At 40.8% G+C, this 22662-nt stretch overlaps 2 protein-coding genes across 6 annotated transcripts in view; one reads left to right on the top strand and one right to left on the bottom strand.

Annotated features, from left to right (window-relative positions):
- SHQ1 (SHQ1, H/ACA ribonucleoprotein assembly factor) overlaps nt 1-21205 on the bottom strand; it is a 39730-nt gene extending 18525 nt beyond the window's left edge. For all 5 annotated transcript variants that reach the window (XR_002442506.1, XM_021409553.1, XM_021409555.1 and 2 more), the window contains exons 1-11: nt 21058-21205; nt 20380-20562; nt 19393-19457; nt 18469-18591; nt 17015-17166; nt 15966-16078; nt 15215-15342; nt 7133-7287; nt 5347-5400; nt 3400-3523; nt 1253-1373 (exon numbers count right to left, since the gene is read on the bottom strand). Coding sequence is in view for 4 of the 5 variants with exons in the window: in XM_021409553.1 (XP_021265228.1) it covers nt 1253-1373; nt 3400-3523; nt 5347-5400; nt 7133-7287; nt 15215-15342; nt 15966-16078; nt 17015-17166; nt 18469-18591; nt 19393-19457; nt 20380-20522 (1178 nt within the window). In the remaining variant the exon portion in view is untranslated. The remainder of the gene's footprint in view (nt 1-1252; nt 1374-3399; nt 3524-5346; nt 5401-7132; nt 7288-15214; nt 15343-15965; nt 16079-17014; nt 17167-18468; nt 18592-19392; nt 19458-20379; nt 20563-21057) is intronic.
- GXYLT2 (glucoside xylosyltransferase 2) overlaps nt 21375-22662 on the top strand; it is a 19859-nt gene continuing 18571 nt past the window's right edge. The window contains exon 1 of the mRNA XM_021409561.1: nt 21375-21396. The gene's annotated coding sequence lies outside the window, so the exon portion shown is untranslated. The remainder of the gene's footprint in view (nt 21397-22662) is intronic.

Consider the following 22662-nt stretch of genomic DNA (forward strand, 5'->3'; position numbering starts at 1 on the left):
TACCATTTGATAAACCCATTACATTTTTTTGCCCGAGCCAGGCTTCGTTCCTAAACCTGTGTCTCCCAGAGTTTTCTCCACCAGTAGAGGTGAGCTAACAACCTTGCTTTCAGCTGTTTTTAAAGTGCCCAGATTCTCCACTAAGAACCCACAATCCATTCTAACTGTTAAAACCAAGAGGCCCCAAGCTCTTGGGGAAGAGAAGAGCCCTTCACAGATTTCTGAAGAGCGACCATGAATAGAGAAAACGGAAACAAAGAAAGTTAACGAAGCTTGCACGGAGTAAAGAACAGCTAAGAAACAAAACAGAAAGTATCCAGACTGAACGGACACACATAATTTCATTAAAAGACCATAAAGATATCACTAAATATCCCCCATTCCCAAAGCTTTCCTATAGAGACAATCACCAGAGGGATGTAACAGACTTCTTTCCCTGGACAGCGTGTGCCACACTCACCTTAGGAAACTGGAAACCCTTGTTCTCACCAGGCCAATCGTATTTTCTGAACAAAAAGTCAACTTAGTAGTTCTTTTTCATATGCATAAGAGAAAAAAAAGGCATCCCTGTTCACTTAGAAGATGCATAACTTCAAGCCTACGCTTGCTTCACTGATAAACAAGAATGACTTAAGCACATGCTTAAATGCTTTCCCAATTCAGACCCTAAAAATAGGCAACGGTTTCTACAGTTCCTCTTTCTCTTGTTCTCCTAATGACAGACAACTATTGTGCCATGTCATTATGACAAAAAGATGGCTTAATTGCCCTCATTCCAGAAGCTGTCACTTCTGCTTAACTGGTACATAATGTATTTGTCTGGAGTAAATGTGTTAATGCATCAGTCACTTATATCTAACATACATTTTCTTCTGCTGTATTTTACAAAAGAATTGGTTTTTATGGCTGACTTCCTAGACATTATATTCACTGATACATGTAGTAGTGCTACTGCCGTTCTGCAACTCATTTACTTGAGAAAAGCTTTTCTTCTCTGAAACCATCAATATCAATGAAAATTCACATCTTTATTTAAAAATACAACTCCTCCAAAGACGCCACTATATAAAAAAAGACACTGAATGTTTCCTCCCATGTTGTAAGAATACACGGATAATCAACATCACTAAGTGTTAGGACCAAACACATTTCCATTTATATGACATAGCACTTCGTTTGGTTTTACTGATATTTGTCCAGAGACACAACACGCTAACCACCTTCCCTCACCAATAACAACTTCAGAACTTACTTGATTTTTTGAATCCAGATGCAATAGTCTGTAATGAAGAGATCATTAAGGATGTAGGCAGGGTCACTCTCCCTAAAAATCTTGTGGATGTCCAGCAAACATTTCAAAACAGCAGCTCTTCCTGGAAATAGATTTTCATTAGTTTTTTTTAATATCATCTTCCTCCCCTTTGAGGCATTAGTGATTTTGCTATCCACACCCCACCTTGTAACATTAAGTGGATCCAAAGCCTCAGAACAGCAGTCAGATGACTGCGCCGCTCAGCATCCACATCTATGTCAATGATGGAATGGAATCCCTGCAAGACTCCAGCCTGAAGGCACAGCCATGTGTGTACTTCTGGTAGCTGAAGCAGCCCCCTCCCCCAGCCTCTCCTTTCCTCTTCTCTCTGCACTGTGCTGCCCCAAACTGTAGCACAGCCATACAGATTAAGTTGTAAGGTAACTCACAAATAAGAAGTTACGCCCTATCATTCCTTTGCTGAAAAACAAACCACACAATTTCTCTTTATGACTACACAAACATCTGTGTTAAAAAAAGAAAGGCTGCAAACACACACAGCCCACTGCAGGATCCAGCACCCAGAACCACAGCAATCGTGTAAGCCAATGTAAGTGATACCATTGCTTAGCATCCAACCATGGTTTTAAATCAAGCAGAACTTTTTTTTTTGCTCTTCTTAGAGAAGGAGTAATTTGGCCAACTGAGCTTCCAGAAAAAAATCCATTTCAGGCTCAAAGAAGTGCCATTTAACATACAGCTGATAAATGCTGAAAATAATTTCAAAAACAAAAAGCTTGAACATTTTCTCATGCCACAGACAGATGTCTTTCTGTAGTCACTTTTCTCCACAGGCAATGAAGCTCTATGAAGAGGAGAACTGATTAATATAACTTGCAATTAGCTGGAATCACCTGCCTTAGCTTGAAAGTTGCTAAGGGGTTAAGTGCTGGAACACTAAAAAAAATGTTCCCTGTTTAATGAGGGGAAAAAGAAAAACATTCAAATGAAAACAACCACTACTGCAAATGGAATCTAATAACCCTCTCCCAAGAGACAGGCTCCTCCTAGGCTATGAAACCTCAACATGGATGAAATTACATTTTACAGAATATATAAAAAAAGAGATCAGAACTCCCCCTGCTGTTTGAGCACAAAATTTGTTTGTTGTTTTTTGGTAAATCCATGCTGAAAAAATATTGACAGAGAACGAAAGTGAAAAGATGTGGAAGATGGCAGGGTGGAGAAAAGACCCGCAAAGTATAAAGCAAACAGAACTGAAATAATAATAATACTGGTCTGGAAGAGAAGCAACTGATGTAAAGTCAAGACAGAACGCAAAAGAAAAAAACCCAAGTATAAGTGATGAACTTTAGATTCTATCACCTTCAATGCTTGTCAAGCCAGGCTTGTCAAACTCAACTATTTTGACTACAATGAAGTGCGCTCTTTTAAGAAGAAATTATATGTGGAATTAAGATCTTGCTAAACTTTTTGGTTCTAGCTGTCAAGCTGCCAGCCTGAATCATTTACAACATCCACTACATTTACTCATCTGCCATGTAACAACGTAAATTAGTGACAATGACACTAAGTCTCAACAACTCCTCCTTCATAAAGCATGACTTTAGATTATACTGATGGGCCTGTCTAGCTGCAGTTGTAGCCAAACTCAGCTCCTGCCTGCTCAACACGGTCACTCTAGTTTTCTCCTAAAGCTTCACAAAACACAGTTGGACAGCATCTGTTAAGATACTAGCTCTGATCAAAGCTTTTTCCAAGGTTGAGATCATAGAATCACGGAATGGTTTGGGTTGAAAGGGACCTTTAAGATCACCTAGTTCCAAGCCCCCTGCTGCAGGCAGGGACACCTCCCTCCAGACCAGGTTGCTCAGAGCCCCATACAGCCTGGCCTTGAATGCCTGATATTCATAACACCTTTATGTTAACTCTCTGGAACGAACCTAGACCACAATTGCACACATTATCCACTGCCTAGTAAACAAGTGGCTTCACAGGCTCTTTCACGGTAAGTACACTAATTTTATTATCTCCCAAGCCCCAAAACCAGAAGATGTCCAGGAATGTGGCCATCAAGTTCAGATTAAAGTGGCTCAAAAATTAAAAAGTTTAAAAAAACAACTTACCTAGCTGCAGTATCATGACTGTATCATTGAAGGCACGTGTCACCAACCCGAAATGTCTGTACAGTGGATAGCACACTACTCTTCTTCCAAAAGATACCAGGACATCATGAATGCTAGTGAAACACTGCATGTGTCAGTGGAAAAAATCTCAATTAGTCTGCATACCTTTCAACACAAAGAACTACTTTTTCTTTAGAAAAAAGTCACAGTAGCATAGACAAAAAGCACAGTTTTAGGTATTATGCATCTGAAAACTGTACTTTGATGAAAATCAACATGCTATAAGTAGAAACAAGATACTGCACACTCAGTTTGCGTGGCAGGATAACAGAAGTTCTATACATTTTGGTGGTTTTGCATTAAAAATAGAATTTAGGGAACATTAAACATCTAACCTAAGACTTTGCCATTCCTTAAATTAAAGCAATAAATTACATCTGCCTCACGTTATTATGTATATAAAAGGAAGCTATAAAAAGCCTTTTAAGAATATAGAAAAAATTAAAACCACATGATATTAACAAAATACATGTGTACATGTAAGATCTTTAAAAACGATACAAGATTCTGCCTCTCATGAAAATTACAGATATTTAAGACAGGGATAAATGCATCTGCCCAGGGAAAGCAGCTCATTGTCCTCCCTCATGAGTGAGGAAGACTTCTAATTTACTCAGACCAGACAAATTAGTGAGTTATTACATACTCTCTTAAGAGAGCGATTTCTTTTCCAGCTTTCATTTTCAAATGACAAAATATTCCATTGATGGGTTCAAATAGAAATACTTACTGCATCTTGAACTCGCAGTTCATTAAAATTAATAAAAATGCTTTGCTGACAGAGAGCACTTTTTTACGTTACATGACTACATACCTCAACCCACTTTCCATTTTCATGGATCGCTGATAAGGATTTTAATCATTTCTATCTTGTTATTTAATAGTTAGAGCCTAAGGTGCGTACACATATGGCAGTCAGCTCCAGCAGCCCATAGCTGAGGCAATCTTGTTTACAGATTGATGCAAACACCCGCCTCTACATGGTTAGTGGAACAGATATAGATATTAACAGCTTGGTGCCAGGAGACTGCATTTGCTGGGTGTGAAGTATACTGTTGGCACAGGCTGCGCCAAGAACTGCTACATTAGTGAAGGAGATCTGTGTGTGTGCTTATCCCTCTGTGCTAGGACACAGAACTGAAGAAATGCAGGAGTTAAGGCAGTCGTTGTACTTGAGCTGCCCTCTGCTGTGACTTGCTGCTGCCAAACATCTAGCTACACACAAATGAATGCTAACTGACCTGTTACATCAGTTGCCAGCAGAACAAGTTCTTATTACCAGATATAACATTCCCCACTAGAAATGACTGCGGGACTGAACCCAAACACCCTGTCAGAGATCTCACTGCAAACTGAGAACTTGGCTTGGTAATGTCAGGGATGAGGGACGGACAGTCCCTTCGAGCTCGCTGCCCACAGGAGAAGTAGTGGTCTGCAGGCCAAGTTATGCTCCATTTCCTATCGCCGGGTTTGCAAATGCTTCTGTGCTTCCCAGCTGCACTCTGAAGCCACGCAGCAGAACAGAGATGCCAGAAGCCATCTCATTTGCAGCCAAGAGATGGAGCAAGCCAGAAGTGCACAGCAATGAACTAAGAAGGCTACAGAAAAGTGCAACAGCAAAATTCCCAGAAGTGGGCAATAAACTGCTTAACTGAGGCCTGCCAACAGACCAGGACTTACAGGACAGAAGAAATCACAATCCCTGCTTTTCACACCTTTTCCACCCTAACACTCAGCACCGCTTTAGCCTGTTAAATGGGAAGAGATCTATGACTTCTGATCAAGGAGCTACAGGGCTCTATTTTCTTGCCCTAAATAGGGAGACGCACGCAAGGCCAAAAATAAATAGCACACCAAATACAAAGCACAAGGTGTGTTTTAACTTACCTCCAGCCAACACAATGTTGCACTCAGCTTCCTGACGTTCCAAGATGATTCAACCTGATTTAAGTGGAAAGCATAAAACAAGTATCTAATTCCATATTCAAGACCACTGGCAAACTATTTAAGATAAAGTTCTGGCAGCAATTTAAGAACCTTTGTGAACATAAAGGAGCAATTATATTATGTGCATTGAGATAGTCACAGGACAGTATTAAAAATTATATTGCAATGCAGATGTTAAATAAGTGAAAAGGTTTCTATATTGGGAATATCTAGCTCACGCACAAAGCCTTTAAAATACTACGCTAATCAAAGAATAATTGTATTTCAGTGGAATTCTGTCCCTTTTTAGCAAGCACAGAAACTTAAATCTGCCTAATGCATCACAGCAGCTCAAGCTAAAATACCTTGTTTTGTGAAAACAGTTCACGACTTCTGGCTTTCAGAGAGGATCCTAAAGCCAGCAGTACACATAAAATGTCATTATTCTTCAAGTGTGACACATTCATAACATTTCTGCGGCAGCGTGGTCTACTGGGATGATTACAGCTAAAAGCCAGGAAGCCTTGATCTATAACCCTGGCTCTAGTAAAAATTTGTGTGGCCTGAATGTCTTGGTTCTCCTGTTAAATAAGAGCTAAAAGAAAGACAGCGTGTTTTCCACATATACCATACACAGCTATTGCAAAGATTGATCCAGATTGGTACACCTTCCTCACACGTCTGCAATATCGTGCAACAGTAACAGGCAACACAGAGAGCCCTGTGACTTCTCTGCTAAATAGGTCTGCACATTCCTGCCTGCAACTCTAAAATCCTGTGGTTCACAATTCAGTCTGATTAGGATCGAATGGTTTTGATTACGTGTTCAAAAATTCTGATCAAAAGTATAGAGAAAGCATCTCCTTGGTTAACATCAGCAGCAGAGATGTTAGGAACAATACTGCAACTGAGAAACAAACCCATTTTAAGAGACAATTTTGTAAAGGACTGCACAAAATCCATACCCAACTTTTTCTATTTTCCCTCATTCTTATATCCTGTAAAAACCTAGGAAACACGACACAAAATAAAGCAGGCTGCTGTTCTGTGCAAGAGGGAGGAAAACACCAGAATACTGAAAATTCACATCTGCCTTCCTACTTTTCTCCAGTATGTGAATACCAGGAAAAAGAAAACTGATATTTTTTTAAAATGTGCATAATTTTATGATCTTAAATTACTCGCTGTATTTTCCAGAATATCTCGATAAATGTTTTCTATACTCAATGCACAAGCTTAAAACCAAAAATAAGTCAGTCTAAAAAAAAAGTCTATTTTGTTAAAAAAAAAAACATGTAACAATTGCCTGCATAGAACACTACATCCCAGTCTCAATCCTACAGACGTAATGGTTTCTTATGCTTTTCCAGAATCCAAATCAGCACAAACATATCTGTTATGAAACAGTTCAAAAAATCAATATGAAAGAAACTTCATGAAATCTATATTTACATAAATCAAGACACAGTACAGATTAGGAAGAGACAGAGCTGTCGGTAAACTCCTTCATCTCCTTCCGCTGCCCTCCCACAACTGAAATGCTGCTCCAGAAGTAGTATTTCAGAATTGTAATAACCCCTGAATGCACGCCAATCTAGAGACATGATGTTTTTCATTTTAACTTATTCAATCACATATTTTCAATGTTTGGAAGTTCACTACAAAAGGTAAGTTTCCCAAACGGCAGCACAGGGTCCAGCAATAGGTTAATAACACTACATTTCCTCTTTAAAAAAAAATTACTTACATTTTTGTCTCCTTCACTGACACAGATTTCATAGCAGTATGCCAGAAGGATATCAATTAAACCAAGGTATGCATGATGACGACTTCTTTTATCCAGAAGATAGGACTTATTTGTGAACTTTCTCAGCTGTTCTCTCTCTTCTTCAGAGAAGATCACTACAAAAAGTAAAAGGATAATTGATTATGAACTTAAAGCTGGCACTTTCATTTTAAAGGGTGATCATACTGCTTTGATAGTCTCTTTAAAAAAGAAGCGTTACTAATCACAAGTCATTTATCACTCAAGAAAAAGCCTAAATCCTTCTTACTTTCATTATTTATTAAACTCTGTTATAGTCATTTCAGAGTGAAGCTCCAGCCCTGCCAAGTACTGTGTGTACACATCAGTGACCATGTGAAGCCTTCTGAAAGCACCAAGGACCTACGTGAATGCACGGGTGCCTTGCAGAGACAAATACACAACTGACACCTCAGTAAACTAGTTTCTGAAGTCCACATTGTATGAAATAAAAAGAAGACAGGAGAATGAAAACAAATGCCATTTTTATTTTAGCAAAGGGTAAGAACCAAAGAAACAGAGAAGGAAGAAGAGGAAAGATACAATTCTTTGTATTCCTAAACCTCATTAATTTTGCCTTGATACCTAGGCATGATTTAGGAGCTTCACTTACACTACTTGCTTATATCCTTCTGACATCTAACAGAGAGCAAAGAAAGATCAAAATCCTCCACCTACTGATGTCAGTACAAACAGCAGATCCTTCCAAAGAGCTGTGGTTTACAGTGTCAGCGACCATCGTGTTTGGCTTACGTTCAGCATACCCCATTCAGTTAAAAACAGCTACACTGAGCCAAACCAATGAACCATCTCACCCAGTACCTCCTCTGTGTTTCATAAGGAGGAAAACACCACTGCTACCACAGCTGTCATGCAGCGATAACGCATCACAGCAGTTCCCCAGGGAGCTGTGGTATGGGCACGACGAGCTGAGAGAGAAAACTGAATGGTAAAGCTTCTGAAGAGTACTCCAAGCACTTCAGAGAAGATGACAGAATTACCTTAAAATAACAGCAGAGATTAAGTAGATAACTGACTAAAAGCCATCTCCACACAAACTCAAAGTAAATCAAGAAGTCATTCAGAAAATTAAAGCAGCCAGAAGCATGAGCTAAGAGATCTCCATCCAGGACAGCACGGAGAGCAGGCATTGATAGGCTCTGATTTAATCTCAGAGATGCAGCAGGCCCATTTTGGTCAGCCACAAAGTGACAAAGAGCCGTGTTACAGTATGACAGCAGATACTCTGTTGCACTGCAAAGTCCCACTCCCTTATTTGAGCAAGTACCAGCAACACCAGAAGCTGCCTCAGCTTAACCTAGCTAGTTAAACCAGTAGATCAAGCTGCTTTTTCCATCCCTTGCTTATTTCTCTATCATAAGGATGACAATCACAAACGTTCTTAGAGATGTTCCTCCTCAAACCATCGCACACAACCCATGCTCTTGGGGGTACGAGCCCACAAAGACACATGGTCGCCTTTATCCCAGGAGCTGCCTATGAGACTGCCAATTTCATGACTGTTCTGAAACAGATCTTTGTGATGCCAAAGGCACACGCATATGTGCACACCTCATCTCCAGGCATCAAATCACAAACGAGGAAAAACATTTTCAAGCGCTTCTTCTTTATGAACTTTCTTAATGTTTCTATCAGCTTCATAACCATGAAATAGTTGATTTAAATTCCTCCAGAAACTTCTTTACGAGCTAAACATTTCCCTGGAGCCGAGCCAGCCTCCATTTATTTACAGGCTCCCACAAAAAAACTTCCAGCTTTTATGACATCTTAAGAAAGCCCATCTCTTCATTCGCTACGATCAAGTACAAAATGGCAATTTAACAAAACTATGGCAATTCTACCGCGCTTTTCCATTAACGCAACGCAGTTCAGTATTATCCCCTAAATCACTAATGTAGATGATAAATCTACACGCTACCAGAAAAATTCTCGTTAAGTCTTTCAAACGCACTGATTGCTCGGGGAGTCACCTCTGTCATTCGTATTAACACTACCCATAAAACTATATGTGCAACGTTGTAGCACATTTGAAAACGTTGCACAAACCCACTTTGTAAGTGCCTGCAGAGGGGGTGTAAGGAGCTATCACATCCAGGGCTTCACAGGTAGAAGAAAGTGAAGCTGGGAAGAAAAAAGCTATTTTCAATTTCAGCAAGCTCTCCACAGAAAAATCCCTTCTTGGACAAACACACTATGTATTTTTATAACATACCCAAGTGGTACTTTCACCCTGAAGAGCAGCACAAAGCAGGAGGTGAAACCAAAGCTAAAGAAGGAAAAGAAATTCTAAATCAAAAACAGCCAGAAGTCCGCAAGCAAAGGCTGCTACCCCAGATCAGAGCCACAAAGCTTAAGATCACTTTCAATGACTGCAACAGTAGAGCAGTTTGTGACAAAGAAAATAAGTAATTCCTTCTCAGCATGAGAATCTCTCCCAGACAACAGGTTTTCTGATGAATGCAGAGCAGTTACCCTGGTAATCTCATGGTTCTAGGTTCAACTCAACCCGCTCACCACAGTTAACAGTCAAGATGTACACATACCATGAATGCAACTACTGTTCTTCTCCACATATCATATCATTATATTCAGTATTGGATAAGCTACTGAGAACCCCTGCTCTTAATCAGCAGCTTAAGAATTGCAAGAGAAAATCTGTCTCACAGATGAGCATCAAAATCAACCCGTGCCATGCCAACCATCAGGCTTAAGAAACAGCCCAACACTGGAGAGCAAAAAAACGTTTAGAAGTTTTACTACCAAATCTATAACACAATGGAAAGCATAGCAATGACAGCAGAGCAGCAAGGTCTGAGGCTGCAGCAAGCGAGGATTTGCTCAAATGCAACAGCCATGGGCACAGAAATAGAGGAAAGAAGCTGCTTACCTTCAGAAGGCCTCAGGCATGCAGAGACCTCCAGCAAGATCCCCTTGCCTTCCCTGCCAGCCCTTAAACGAGGTCTGGGAAGGGCTGGATCCTGGCTCCACCCTTCTGGTCATTCAGGTACATTGCATGCACCTGAGCTCCCCTGGCCTGGCCCTGCCTTCCCCCCAGGTGCTCCATCACTGGTTCATGCCATGACTTAGCATTACTGCTACAAAATCCATCTTACATTCCCTAAAATCTACATTCCAGAGGTATACATACATGTGAACCACACTTTTAAGTAGAAAACATAGAAACTCAGTTTAGTGAATTTCACGAAGTTTCTCTCATGAAAGAACTTTTTCTGCTTTAGAACACAAACTCTGAAGCATTGCAACATATATGACTGGACCACAACAACTGAAAACACAAGTCTACTAGACAAGAGCAAAGAAGATGTAGAATTAGACAATTCCCAAAGGTAAACACGACAAGATGTTTGTTAACTTACTGCAAAGCACCAGGTGTTCTTAATAAAATTTATCTCTGGAGAAAATAATTCAAGTTTACAAACAAAGATCTATCCATTCCTCATAGATTTTGAGGAATAAATTATCCAGGCCTGGAACTAATTATTAACATGTCAAAATCACCACCTACTTTGTTTTCCTAATTCAAAAATAAAAGTGCATTGTAAAAGATTATCAGAACAAGTAAAATCATAATTACTACATTGCTGTACTAAGCCTGTACTTCGTACACTGGCATCACCAATGCTTTATCTACCAACACCTCCACAACAATTCATATCAATAATCTGAAAAGCAGTATCTGCTGCTACTTACGAAATTCTAAATGTGCAAATTTTCTTACTTTGGATTTTAAAATAATTTGTACATTTGTCCGTGTCTAAACCATGCTTCCTCCTGCAACAGCATAACTGTGTATTCATACACAGATGTATAAAGGAATCATAGAAATTAATCTTTCATGCAAACTTACCATTAGACAACGCTACCAAGATTACCCCTACTCGTTATGTGCCTTGTTTTCTTGTTTTGTACCAGCCATTCCTCACTGACAGAACCCAACTGTCAGTGAAGTACAATCTAATCTCTAAACACGGGGAGGTCTGACAGTTACAGGGTGTTTTGTTATGGTGGGGTGAAATTTTGTATAGCAGACCACATCACTTAAATTCTAGGTAAGGTTCAGGGTATTCAGCAATCAGTCCAATGTAACACACGTATCTCAAGACTGTGGTGAAACTCACTGCTCTAAATATGCTAGGGGTACTCAGCTGCAATGTGCTCCCTAGAGGGAGCCAACTCAGTGGTCAGCCTCCTAGAACCACAGAAACTCTAGGGCAGAAAGGACATCTGAAAACCAGTATGTTCAGCCCTTCAGCAAATGGACAGCCTTAGCTCGTGGGTCCTGCCAAGCCAAGTCTTGAATTCCATAACCGCCCCTAAGGAAACTAAGAGCTCAGCAATTTTAAAAAAAAATATTAACTACAATGTTACGCTGTAGTACTAAGATTTTATATGAGTACTTCTCTGCAGGTTAGAAACTGGCAGCACTAGATGTAGGAGAAGATTGGGCAGTAGAAAGCAGATAGATCAGGAATCAAGTTAGTTTGTGATTTTAATCAGCAGCAAACATGCTCCTTCTTCAAGCTCTTGCCAGGATATGAAAAGAGAACAGGCACCGCTACTCTGACTAGAAAGATGCCTAGGGGCTTTGCTCAGGATCAGCATTTCCCCCAGTGTTGGATGCTGCCTTACAAAAAAAAAAAAAGCACTGTAAACTTAAACCTGTGAGCAACAGAACTAACGAAGCAGATTTTCTATTGATTTGTCTCTTGTGCTCCAGTGGTTTGCTTTCTGATTAGGCATGAAAGGTCACAAACTTCCTGCAGTGCTGACACGCCGATAACATCTCTTTCCTTTATGAATTCTGGAACACCTAAAATGATGGTACAGAAGATTTAATGAAGGTACTCGTTTTGTTGCATGTGGGGCCATTTTTGCAGAACTTGTAGGAAGCAGACACTTGAGACCTCCAAAGCTCTGCTGTGGAGATACTGCAAAGGCAGCACCACAGCAGCCTGGTGGCTGACACATCTAGGGGAACAAAAAAATACAGATGACAAGAGAACCACCATGCATCAAGTTCTAGAGCCAGTACCTTACTAGCACGATGGCCTGCACTATAAGCTCCTGTCAATCTTGACATTACAATTCCTACTTCTCCATTCTATCAGACAGAATCTCCAATGAACAACTCCCTAAAAAACAATACACCATTTTACATCTGAGGGCAGCAGACTTCTCCAGTACAAGATGCTGCACTTCTGATAGCATAATTGCTAACATACCTCTCAGTTTCCACGCTCCTGTGCAAAGGCTTTGGACAGTACATTGAGTCAAGAACATACCCTTCCCTCCCACAGAAGAGAGGGATGCTTCTGCAAGCTGTCTGTGGTACTACACCTATCAGGAGTTGTAAGCAGTTTTCACCACCACAAAATCTGCAGTCTCTTTACAAGCTGCACGTTTGCATGTACCTCACCTCATCAAGAAGGATGATGGAAGTCACATGAGACAAGTTTGGAACTCACAGAGACTAAACCTAGGTATTCCTTACTGCGTGCAGGCTTCAGTTTTTCCTCCTTCACATGCTTAAGACAGATATAAACATAAACAGAGAACTACTGTATCTGATTATTATAAAAATAAGTTTGATTTGACACGTAGCAGGTGAATAATTAAAGCAGGCTCAAAGAATCACTACAAATCACTTCAATAACACATTTTACAGTGCACTGCACTATGCAGCCCCTAGTATTGGTTTGCATATTATAGCTTAGTGCTAGTGTTCAAAGGCTTCTTACTACAAGCACACACTACCACCAGCAACAGCCTCCTTATCCTTTCAGGCACGTAACACGCCTTGGATTAACACATCCAGATTTCTCCCCAGTTCTAAGGGAAATAACGCAAGATTGCTCCAGTAGTTACAAAGGCCTTTCACTTAGCACAGTCCTTTATGTGCCCCCTTTCAGTCATTCCCACTTCCTATGCATGCATACTAGAATACCTGTTAATGCAGATACATAATCAAATTATATCTAGTTTGAAAGAATTCCTGAATCTGTAACTCACATTATCCATCCCTGTAAGGCAGATCATCCAATCCCTTTGACCGAATAAAGCATAAAAACAACACAAGAGCACCTGGAACCCATTCTATTTTTTGTCAGATTCCAGATCCAGTAGGCTGGGCCCCCTCTTGTCTTTATTTCCACATAAGGGCACTTCAAGTGGAACCTGTACTCCCTCTCATGGTGATTTCTCTCACCACAACTCATTCAGGTTTAAAAACTTCCAGCAGTTTCAGACCTTTATTTAGCTGCTTGCCAACACTATCTGCTGCTACCATTCAAACAATGTTATCAAAACTGAGGTCTAAGCTGGGGGGAGTGGGAAGGCACATGGGGGGTTACTGTCATTAAACAACCCAAACACCAGATGGTCACTCCTGTTAAATGTACTCAAGATCTCCAAAATCACACAAGCCTCTGTGCTCAGCCACATGAAGGTCACACTGAGTTTTCTGGTCATCTTCACCACAGAAAAAAAAAAAGGTCAGTTTTATCAAGTCATTTAGAGAAAAAGTGAGCCTCTGCATAGCCTCAGTTTCTGTCTAGCTTTCATTAGTAGGCTTGCCAGGTTTTTGTGCACTTACTCTATTGTTGCTGCTGCCCTAGAAGTCCAAAACCTATGCACACGTTTTTCTTCAGAACTTGAATTTGGAATAAAAAACAGTCTTTATCAATAAGATCATCCAGCCGCTCTTCATTTTTCTTATACTCCTTAACACGGGCAAACATTATGAATATTTCATTTACTAAAGGAGTGAATGGTTAAAAACAAAAGAACTCCTCACTATTCTGTTTTCAAGCCTCTAGTGCCTTCATCCAATGCTTTTTAAACCAAATGCTTATGATTGAAATATAATTAATTTCTGGCTTCAAAGGCTGAAGAGAGATCAGAAATGAAGATCAGATTACATTCACAGTAAAATACAGAGAATTTACCTAAACTCCATTGTTCTAATCCTGTAGAAAATGTGAAAGTGCAGGTATTATTAGTGGACTAATATCATATTTGTTACAGCACCTCAGCTGAAGGGATTATCATTATCAGCTTCAGAAACATAGTGTTTTCAGACTCTATAGGAAATGAGCAAAGGAGAATAAAAGAACATGCATAATAACAACTTGGAATACTCTCTGCAATCATTGTGTTCAGAAAGGTAATCTGTGATCTGTTAACAGTACTGTTACAAGGTCATCTACTAAGCCTGAAACCATCCCATTTAGTTTCTAAATGGATACAGATTTTTCCCTTGAAAAAAACTCTCTAGGAACCACAAAAATAGCAGTACGACAGAAGTACCATGAACATCTGTGATATTGCATTAATGAAACAAAGTATTCTACAGAAGATATGCTCATCAAACAGAGATAAGGGCTGATAACAACAGTTCAATCATCCACAGATGACTCTTGGCAAACTCTCTGTGAAGTGTCTACACCATATTTATAAGAAGGCACAAATACCAGTTCAAACTATTATTCTTTTAAAAATACAACTGGGAAAGGAACAACTACTTGAAAAGTCGAGATTAAAAAAAATAAGGGGGGAGTGGGGGTGAGATGAGCACCGGGAACAAACGACTCATTTGTGAACAGAAGGACAGATTTGATTTGTGTTCAGATGCCACGACTGGCTGACCTTGGCAGCTCCTCTGAAATTTTGAGGCTCACAACATACTCTTAAAAGGCATCTTCTTCCAAAGACATATGAAATTCTGAAATGGCCTTTAACAACAGTTCTCTTCAAAAGGTATTATGGACACCAGAAAGAGATCACACACTACACCACACAAACTAAATACTTCAGTATATAAACGTCCCTCAAAAAAGCAGCAAGATAGTAACAGAATACTTGTCTTCTAGACTGAAGATTGTAGAGTAAAATCATACTTTTTTTTCCTTGAAGAACGATAACCTGGAACATAACAAGGCTCCATAGCAATTATCATTCAGTGACAGTTTACATGTGTGTTCTCACCAGATGTATGGCTGTCATGTTTCTGACTACTTTCTCCCTGCAAGGCCATCATTTCTTTATGAGCATCAACCCACCACGGTTTGTACTTCAAAACTTGCTGAACAGCTTCATCTTCAAAAAAGTCAGCTCTGGGAAAAGAAAAAAGTAATATGCTGTTTATTTCAGTTCATATTCTATGTGGGTATATTTCAATGCACACGCAGCATATACCTAACTTGGCTCCAGGGTGTCTTACAAAACTTAGAAATACAACTCCAAAAAATAACAAATTCCATCATCGCCTGTTCTTTATTTTCATATCATTTTATCTTGTAATATCCCTTCCTTACTTCTCTAGCTTTCCTAGGCCAATCAGAAACCTAGAAAATTACTGAATCTGCAGTATGACATGAAGGCAAACAAACTTCATTTGTTTTGGATATATCTGAAGGAAAACACTCCGAAAAGAAGACTTCTCATAGAGTGTCACACAGGCAGCAAACTTGACTTTATTGGTAAGTTTGCTCACTTTCAAAGCAAGTACACTTTGGAGAGAAATGGTGTGCAGCTAAAGAGCAAAGACAAAAGTAGGGATAAGGACTGACTTAAGTAAACAAATGCACGTCTTTGCCAGGTGGAAAAGGAAGGGTTGTATGTGAATTACGGAAGAGGCACAACCCAGCACATTCTAAAGCCAAGCATCCATAGAGAAAGCACATACATTCCAACTGAAGTACTCTTACCTCATCTGGTGAAATAAATGAGTACTCACAGGTAATGATCAGCATCAAACTTGGCAGCTTCAGCTTCTAGGCGCCTCATCTTACGTTCATCTGTTGGAGTTTGGTCTGGATCCTTAAGGTCTACAACATCACCAAGTTCATCCTGAAAATGCAACCAAAGTGAGGTGATAGAGCCACAGATAAAGTGTGCAAGATTTCTTTAGTAAAAGTTCAGGAAGGATGTTGTTCTATTTTCCTTTCAAATCTTTCAGGCTCTGTTGTACAAATAAAACATCAAGATTTCAAGGAGTTGCAATTATCACAAATTCTAAGGCACCTTCAAACATCACAAATTCTATTAAGGTCTATTTACCACAAGGCAGGCAGGTTCTTCCGCGTTATTATGAAAACTGTATTGTTTAGCAAAAACACCCAAGCACAAAGAGATAAAAATAAAATTTTTTTATGACTCTTGAGATTAATCCTCCACTCTGAAGTGGCCATACATTAATCAACAAGCAATTGCAGTGCCCTTTGAAACATCAGGAAGTAGTGGTACGCTTATGCTGATGAGAAACGGACTACTTAGAAATTTCACAGTAATAAGTCAGTGTATATATCCTAACAGAATACAAATACTTTCTCCATAAATAGCAATCATTCTGGCTCCAAGACCTTAAATCACTACAATTCATGTAGTAATAATTTACAGAGTTATATGATTTGTTTTAAAAAGCTACTACTTAAATTGCTTGGTGAAAGAATTTAAGTAGAAAATTAAAGAAATATAATCCACTACTTTAATAAAAGCTCTGTATGCTACAAAAATTACTATCCTACCTAGCATGTTACTGGTTGTAGATTAGCTTTTGTCTGTTTACAAATAAAATGAACTGCTGAACATCCAGGAGCAAAGTAAAGACATTTTAAAGCTCCTGATCTACCAACTAATCCACAGAAGAAATATACTAAGAATTGGGCAAGGGAGAAGAACTGTTACCCAATGATCTCCTCCTGCCTACAGAATGAACCAGGAAGCCCACCCAACAAGAAAGGTACTTGAAACTTTTATGATAGGAAAAGAAAAGAACGCATCTACCTGCAGCCGCTGGAAGACCCCTGACCGCAAATTCCCAAATCCATAGTAGTTCTGAAGTGGTAGAGGGCTTTCTGCAGCTTCTTTATAAAGGGTCTGCTCTATTTCCCAGTCAAAATCTTCTTCCTCCTCCTCCTCCAATTCAGCAGGGGCACCTGGGTATATTGCACGACCAGAGAAAGAAAACTATTACGTAAGGAATATATATGATTTAAAGAAAGGCAAACACTGATAACAAAATAAGCATTTTTTTTATTTCATCTTTTAAGAAAACTTTTTCAACACTGGGCTAACTATAACTTAAAGAAAATGGAAGAAAAAGGGAAAAGAGGTAAACACGTGAACTGCACAACTCCAAGGCCCATCTAGTTGACTGAGAATATCCTGAGAATTTCCCTACACAGCAAACCAGGCAGCCTGAATGAAAATCAGCCATAACAGACTTCATGCAAAGGTAAGAAGGCAGCAAGCCAAGTATTTGTTTTCTCTGTTGGTGGTAACACATTAATTCCCTACTATGGATGCTCAGAATTTAAAGTTTTGTTGGACCTTGGCTACCTCCCTCTCCGAAGTGCAGCCTTCTCAAAAATATAATTCTTGTCACCTGTAACATGCAAAAGTATCACCTGCTTTAACACACAAGCCCCATTTTCCAATTCCATCCTAACACTGAAGGGTGGCACGTGCCTACATGCTCACATTGGACTAGACTGCCTCTATCACAAAGGAGTTTGGTGAACTACAAAAAAAAAAAATCACTGGTTATTCAAGTGTTTCAGAGAGTGAATGCATACATCAATGAGCCATAGGTCCTGCTCTAGATTCAAAAAATTTCAGAAATAGAGACCAGGAAAACTAAAGCTTTGAGTATACTTGCTCAAAATCTACAACAATTGTTCCACTGATTTCAACAAGATCAGGATTTTATTCCAAGAGAACCGTGAGAGGAACATAATGAAGTTATCCATAATTTAAGACAGATATCCACAAAATTAAACATGGATAGTCACATCTGCTGTAAAATACTTATGTTAAGCAAGTCATCCACTAGAACGTGTGGTTTTAATTAGCTTCTGCCCTCAGAGCCAAAAGACTAGTTGTGCTATCTTGCAGTAGACTCACATGTGTGTTTATTCTACAACCACTAGAGGGGTACAAAGATCTGCAGAGGATTAGCATATATTAAATACATTTTGAAAAAAATGTTCTAGCTATAGGCTTAGTTATGATTACAAGTATTAACTCTCACAAGACGTTCCTTTCAATAATTCACAATAATTCCAGATTCATTCAATTCAAACTCAATTCATTCACTCAAACTCTGTTTGTACCTCCAACTAGATAATAACAGAAACACGCTTTTTATTATTTTATTACATATATTGCTGTGTAGATCTATTTCTGTAACTATTTCATTCTGTACTTATATTGATAACATAAATAAGTTTTTGTCATACCTATCTCCTCCACTAAATGTTTTGCTGTTCTTGATTTCTTCGGTGCTAAAAGAGATGTCAGCATGTCCAATCCTTCAAAATACTGCCCAGGACTCTCCTTAGGTAACTGAATTGTAAAAGTCCCTTACAATAAAGTCAGAATACAGTTATCAGATTAAAATAATCAAGGCAAACAAAAATGTTCATTTTTCCTCTATTGAAAAAGGCTCATGGAAATTAGGGTACATGCAAGTAGCATTTTATTATGCACCAATCTCCGTACGTTTTTAAACTTCCATAACAAATTTTACAAAAATCAAAGATGTTAAAAAAATGAAAGAGAGAATTTAACAAACTGTGGTCTCCTACACACCAAGAGAAAACAAACTTCAGTGAATTGTCATCAGCAGATGATCATAGGAAGCTATTCAACATTCTGATTATTGTTTCAAGTACGAAACGAAGGCTTTGTAAGCGTATTCATAAACAGAAAGGCTTATTTCAAAACGTACTTACTTTATTCCAGAAACACCTTCCACCTTTAAGTGTGGATAAAGCGTTTCCTCTTAAGACTTAGTCAAGAGAACGTCTCAGGATTATCCCATTTCTGCTTAGTACTACTGTTCTTCACAGATTCACAAGACTTTGAAAAATTACATATTTGAACAATGGCAAGTCTGCCTCCAATGGTGCTTGAAGAGAACTTCTACATGTTTTTCATTATTATGACAGTTGCAGACGTCATTTGAGCTTAACGATAGCCTACGTACAAATGTTCAGCAAGTTTGTTTGTTTTTTAATACCACGTAACACAGGAGAAGTTAAGTTCACTTACAGGATCATACACTTTGCTAAAAGTTCTATGCATTTCCAGTGCAAGAAAACATAAGTTAGTGAAGAGTTAGTATTCTTCATGACAAATACACTAAAGATATTAAATGGTACCTTTGTCTGTATCATAAGATGCTTTTTCTCTGCCATTTTCCACAACTCTTCCAGGAAGTGTCAATCTGTGTGGAAAAAAAAAAAAATGAGATGTCTCATTGAATGCCTGACTAATTCCGCAACTTAATATCTCAGCACATAAAAATGTAAGGCAAGTTCCAAAAGCAGTACAAACAACTTAACTACATGATTCCTGTTGGCAATAATGGAAGTCATGAAGTAAAATCTCTCTGCGGCTCTAAGTCAACGACAAGGTCACAGCCAGCACAGGCACAATATTCTTGGCACTATCTTGACCATTTGGAGGAGTCTGTAATTCAAAAATTCTAAACATATCCACAGTGACAGGACGAGACAACCAACCCAGAGCATTCCACCAAACCTAGTAAAATCCTTTGTGGTCTACAAATATATAGAGAGAAGTATAACCAACAAAACAGGAAATAGAAAACAAGAAGGGTTAATGGCTCACCAGCTCCTACATGGCAAAGGTTCTCTCAGCATTTCCATATTGAGATTGCTGCTTGTTCCTTTTCTATAGCATAGCGAGGAACTCGTTACAAGACAAAGCCTGGAACATCACTCCCTGGCACCTGCACTACATGGCTTTATGCACTTATGATGCATGAGTACATCAAAATCCATTCCTCACAAAACACATTGAACCTGACTCTCAACAGGCAAAGGACACACACTATACAACTTAAGTGCATCCAAAGAATTTAACTGTCAGTTTACTACTAAAAGTCAATGCTAATGTAAAGTTAAAAAAAAAAAGTTACTTAAGCTCTTTTTAAAGTGACTTAACACCTGGAAACAAATATACCAGACCCATAAAAACAATACCATGCAGAAAATGGGCTGTGTGCAGCCTACAGTGTGACAGCTGTAGACAAGGAACGTTCAGAAGGACTCGAAATGAAATTCATTTTCTACTGACATTTATTTTATCAAGTCTGAATTTTTTTAAATGCTTTCTCTACTTGCCTGAGAAAGTAAGGCTTAGCATAAAATTTAAAATCTTCCCCTTCAAAAAACAAGTCAAGCTCTGACACTCTTGCATAAGGTACTCTGATGATTATCGTAAGAAAATCTGGATCCTGGCTCAGCTCAAAATCTGGGGTTATCATGATGAATCCAGCAGGAGAAGCAGCCACCGGCAGCGTGGCCCTGTAAGAGAGGGGAACCAGAAAAGATAATTGCAGCTTCCACTTTGTGGCAGTACAAAGCGTCTCCTGAAGACTCTCTAAGGCCATTTCTGATTCTCACATAAATGCACAGTCAAGAAGAAAACACTTACGACAACAGCAACAAAAAACGTATTCCCATTGAACGTACCTTGCTGCACTGCTAGAAACAATTTAACGCAAACAAACAGAAACATTTGGAGCACGGGGAATTAATCCCACTCATTACCGGCGCACCACGTCCAGTCCCAGAATTTGACAACTTCTGTAAACTGTTTCAAACCTCACACGGAGCTGACCGTAAAGCAGCGCCCAAAATACCGAAGAACGGCAGCGCAAACCGACCGACCCTGCTGTGCCTCCCGCTCCGCGCGAGGGCTGCACCCGCGGCCCATCTCGGGGCCGCAGTTCCGGGCACGCGAGAGGAACCCGGTAACCAACCCACCCAGTTCCCGCCCGGCAAACGTGAAAGCCGCACCTGGCGTGACGGAAAGGGACGAGCCGGGCTCCGTCGAGAGTTCCGAGCTCCCGATGACAACTCCACACCGTCCCGCACCGCCGCGCGCTCAGCAGCCGCCCGCCCTCACCGCGCCTGTGTGGAGCCGGAGCAGGCGGCGCGCATGCGCGGGCGGGAAGGGCTCCGCCCCGAGGTCCGCCCGCCCGCGGAGAACGGCGGGAGCAGCGCGGGGCTGCGGGTGTCCGTCACGCTCTCTGACAGAATGGGAAGCGCCCGTGAGGAATCCCGGGTATAGACTTTGTTTGTTAACGACTGACGATCTGGCGGCCTGGTGTGAGAGACGTCTAACGATCCTAACAGGTGAAAGCAGTATTTAATCAAGATCTTCGCCTTCAACAGCTGTTGGTGTAATCCTTATAAAAGGAACAAAATGCTGCTCAGAAGGTATGGAATGCTGTAAGGAGAAGGCTGCCCACATAACTCCAGCCCTGTGGTAGCTGCAGACCTCACAGTGGTTGGACATTGTGCCTTCAGCTGGCTTGCAGTGCTTGTCTCAGCCCAGCCCAGGTGCTGAGCATCTCTGTGGCCACTGGAACCCATGGCATGGCTGACATGTCCCTGCTGACATTGTGCAGAAGACCAGAGAGAGTCAGTTGTACAAGGATGAGTCCCAAGCCACCCAAAAGTAAGTGACTCATAGAGTCATTAAGGTTGGGAAAAAATCATCTAGTCCAACCACAGCACATGCCCACTGCCCACATCCCTCAGTGCGGGCTCTGCATGGCGGTACCCGAGCAGGGGCTGCTCTCTCCCTGGGTTGGCAGCGTGAGCTGGTGCCCTTGGCCTCCACGCCTGAACAAAAGAGCCAACCAAGCTGAGGTCACACCTACATCTCGGTGAGGAGAGCTTAATTACTCACTGGATCTCACTGCCCCAGGATTTTCCGAGGCCAGCTACTGGGATGTGCTTGAGGAACATTCCCTGCAGATGCTCAGTGTCGGGCTGGACCGGGCCCTGAGCACCCTGACTGAGCTGCAGATGTCTGTGTTCACTGCAGGGCAGCTGGGCTAGGTGACCTTTAAAAGCCCCTTCCAACTCAAACAATTCTGTGATTAGACCGCAAAGGGAGGAGAAAAGAGATGAAAAGGTATACTTAAGTCCCAGCGTCTCAGTGTTCATATTCCTTCACTGTTCTGCAAGTTCCACAGTTGCTCCCCCTACGATCCTCCTTCCAGCCGGTGGGGCAGGCAGGGACGGGCTGCAGGATGCCCGCCCAGCCTGCCTGTTCCTCAGCCCGAGCAGGTGAAACCTTTTTCTCCCGCTCATCGCCTTTCCATCCACACTTACACTCGCCGCACCGAACACCTACGCGAGGAGAGACCTTTGGGAACTTGGAAATCTGAGGTACCTTCGAGTAACGCATCGTGCCTGCTGCTAGCGCCGCGAAGCCCAGCCTCTCCCTACCACCGGGAAACGCGATGACCGTCATTAATTCACCGCCATCGGGCTTCGCACGAAGCGTCCGCGCTCCCGTTACTCCGCGAGCGCTGCGCGGGGGTGCGGCTACTCCAGAGAGTACGGTAGGGCGCGCCCCGCCCCCGCTGCCGGGCGCCGGCCGGGGCTCGG

Source organism: Numida meleagris, chromosome 11 (assembly GCF_002078875.1).
Source record: "Numida meleagris isolate 19003 breed g44 Domestic line chromosome 11, NumMel1.0, whole genome shotgun sequence".
NCBI classification, from domain to species: domain Eukaryota; kingdom Metazoa; phylum Chordata; class Aves; order Galliformes; family Numididae; genus Numida; species Numida meleagris.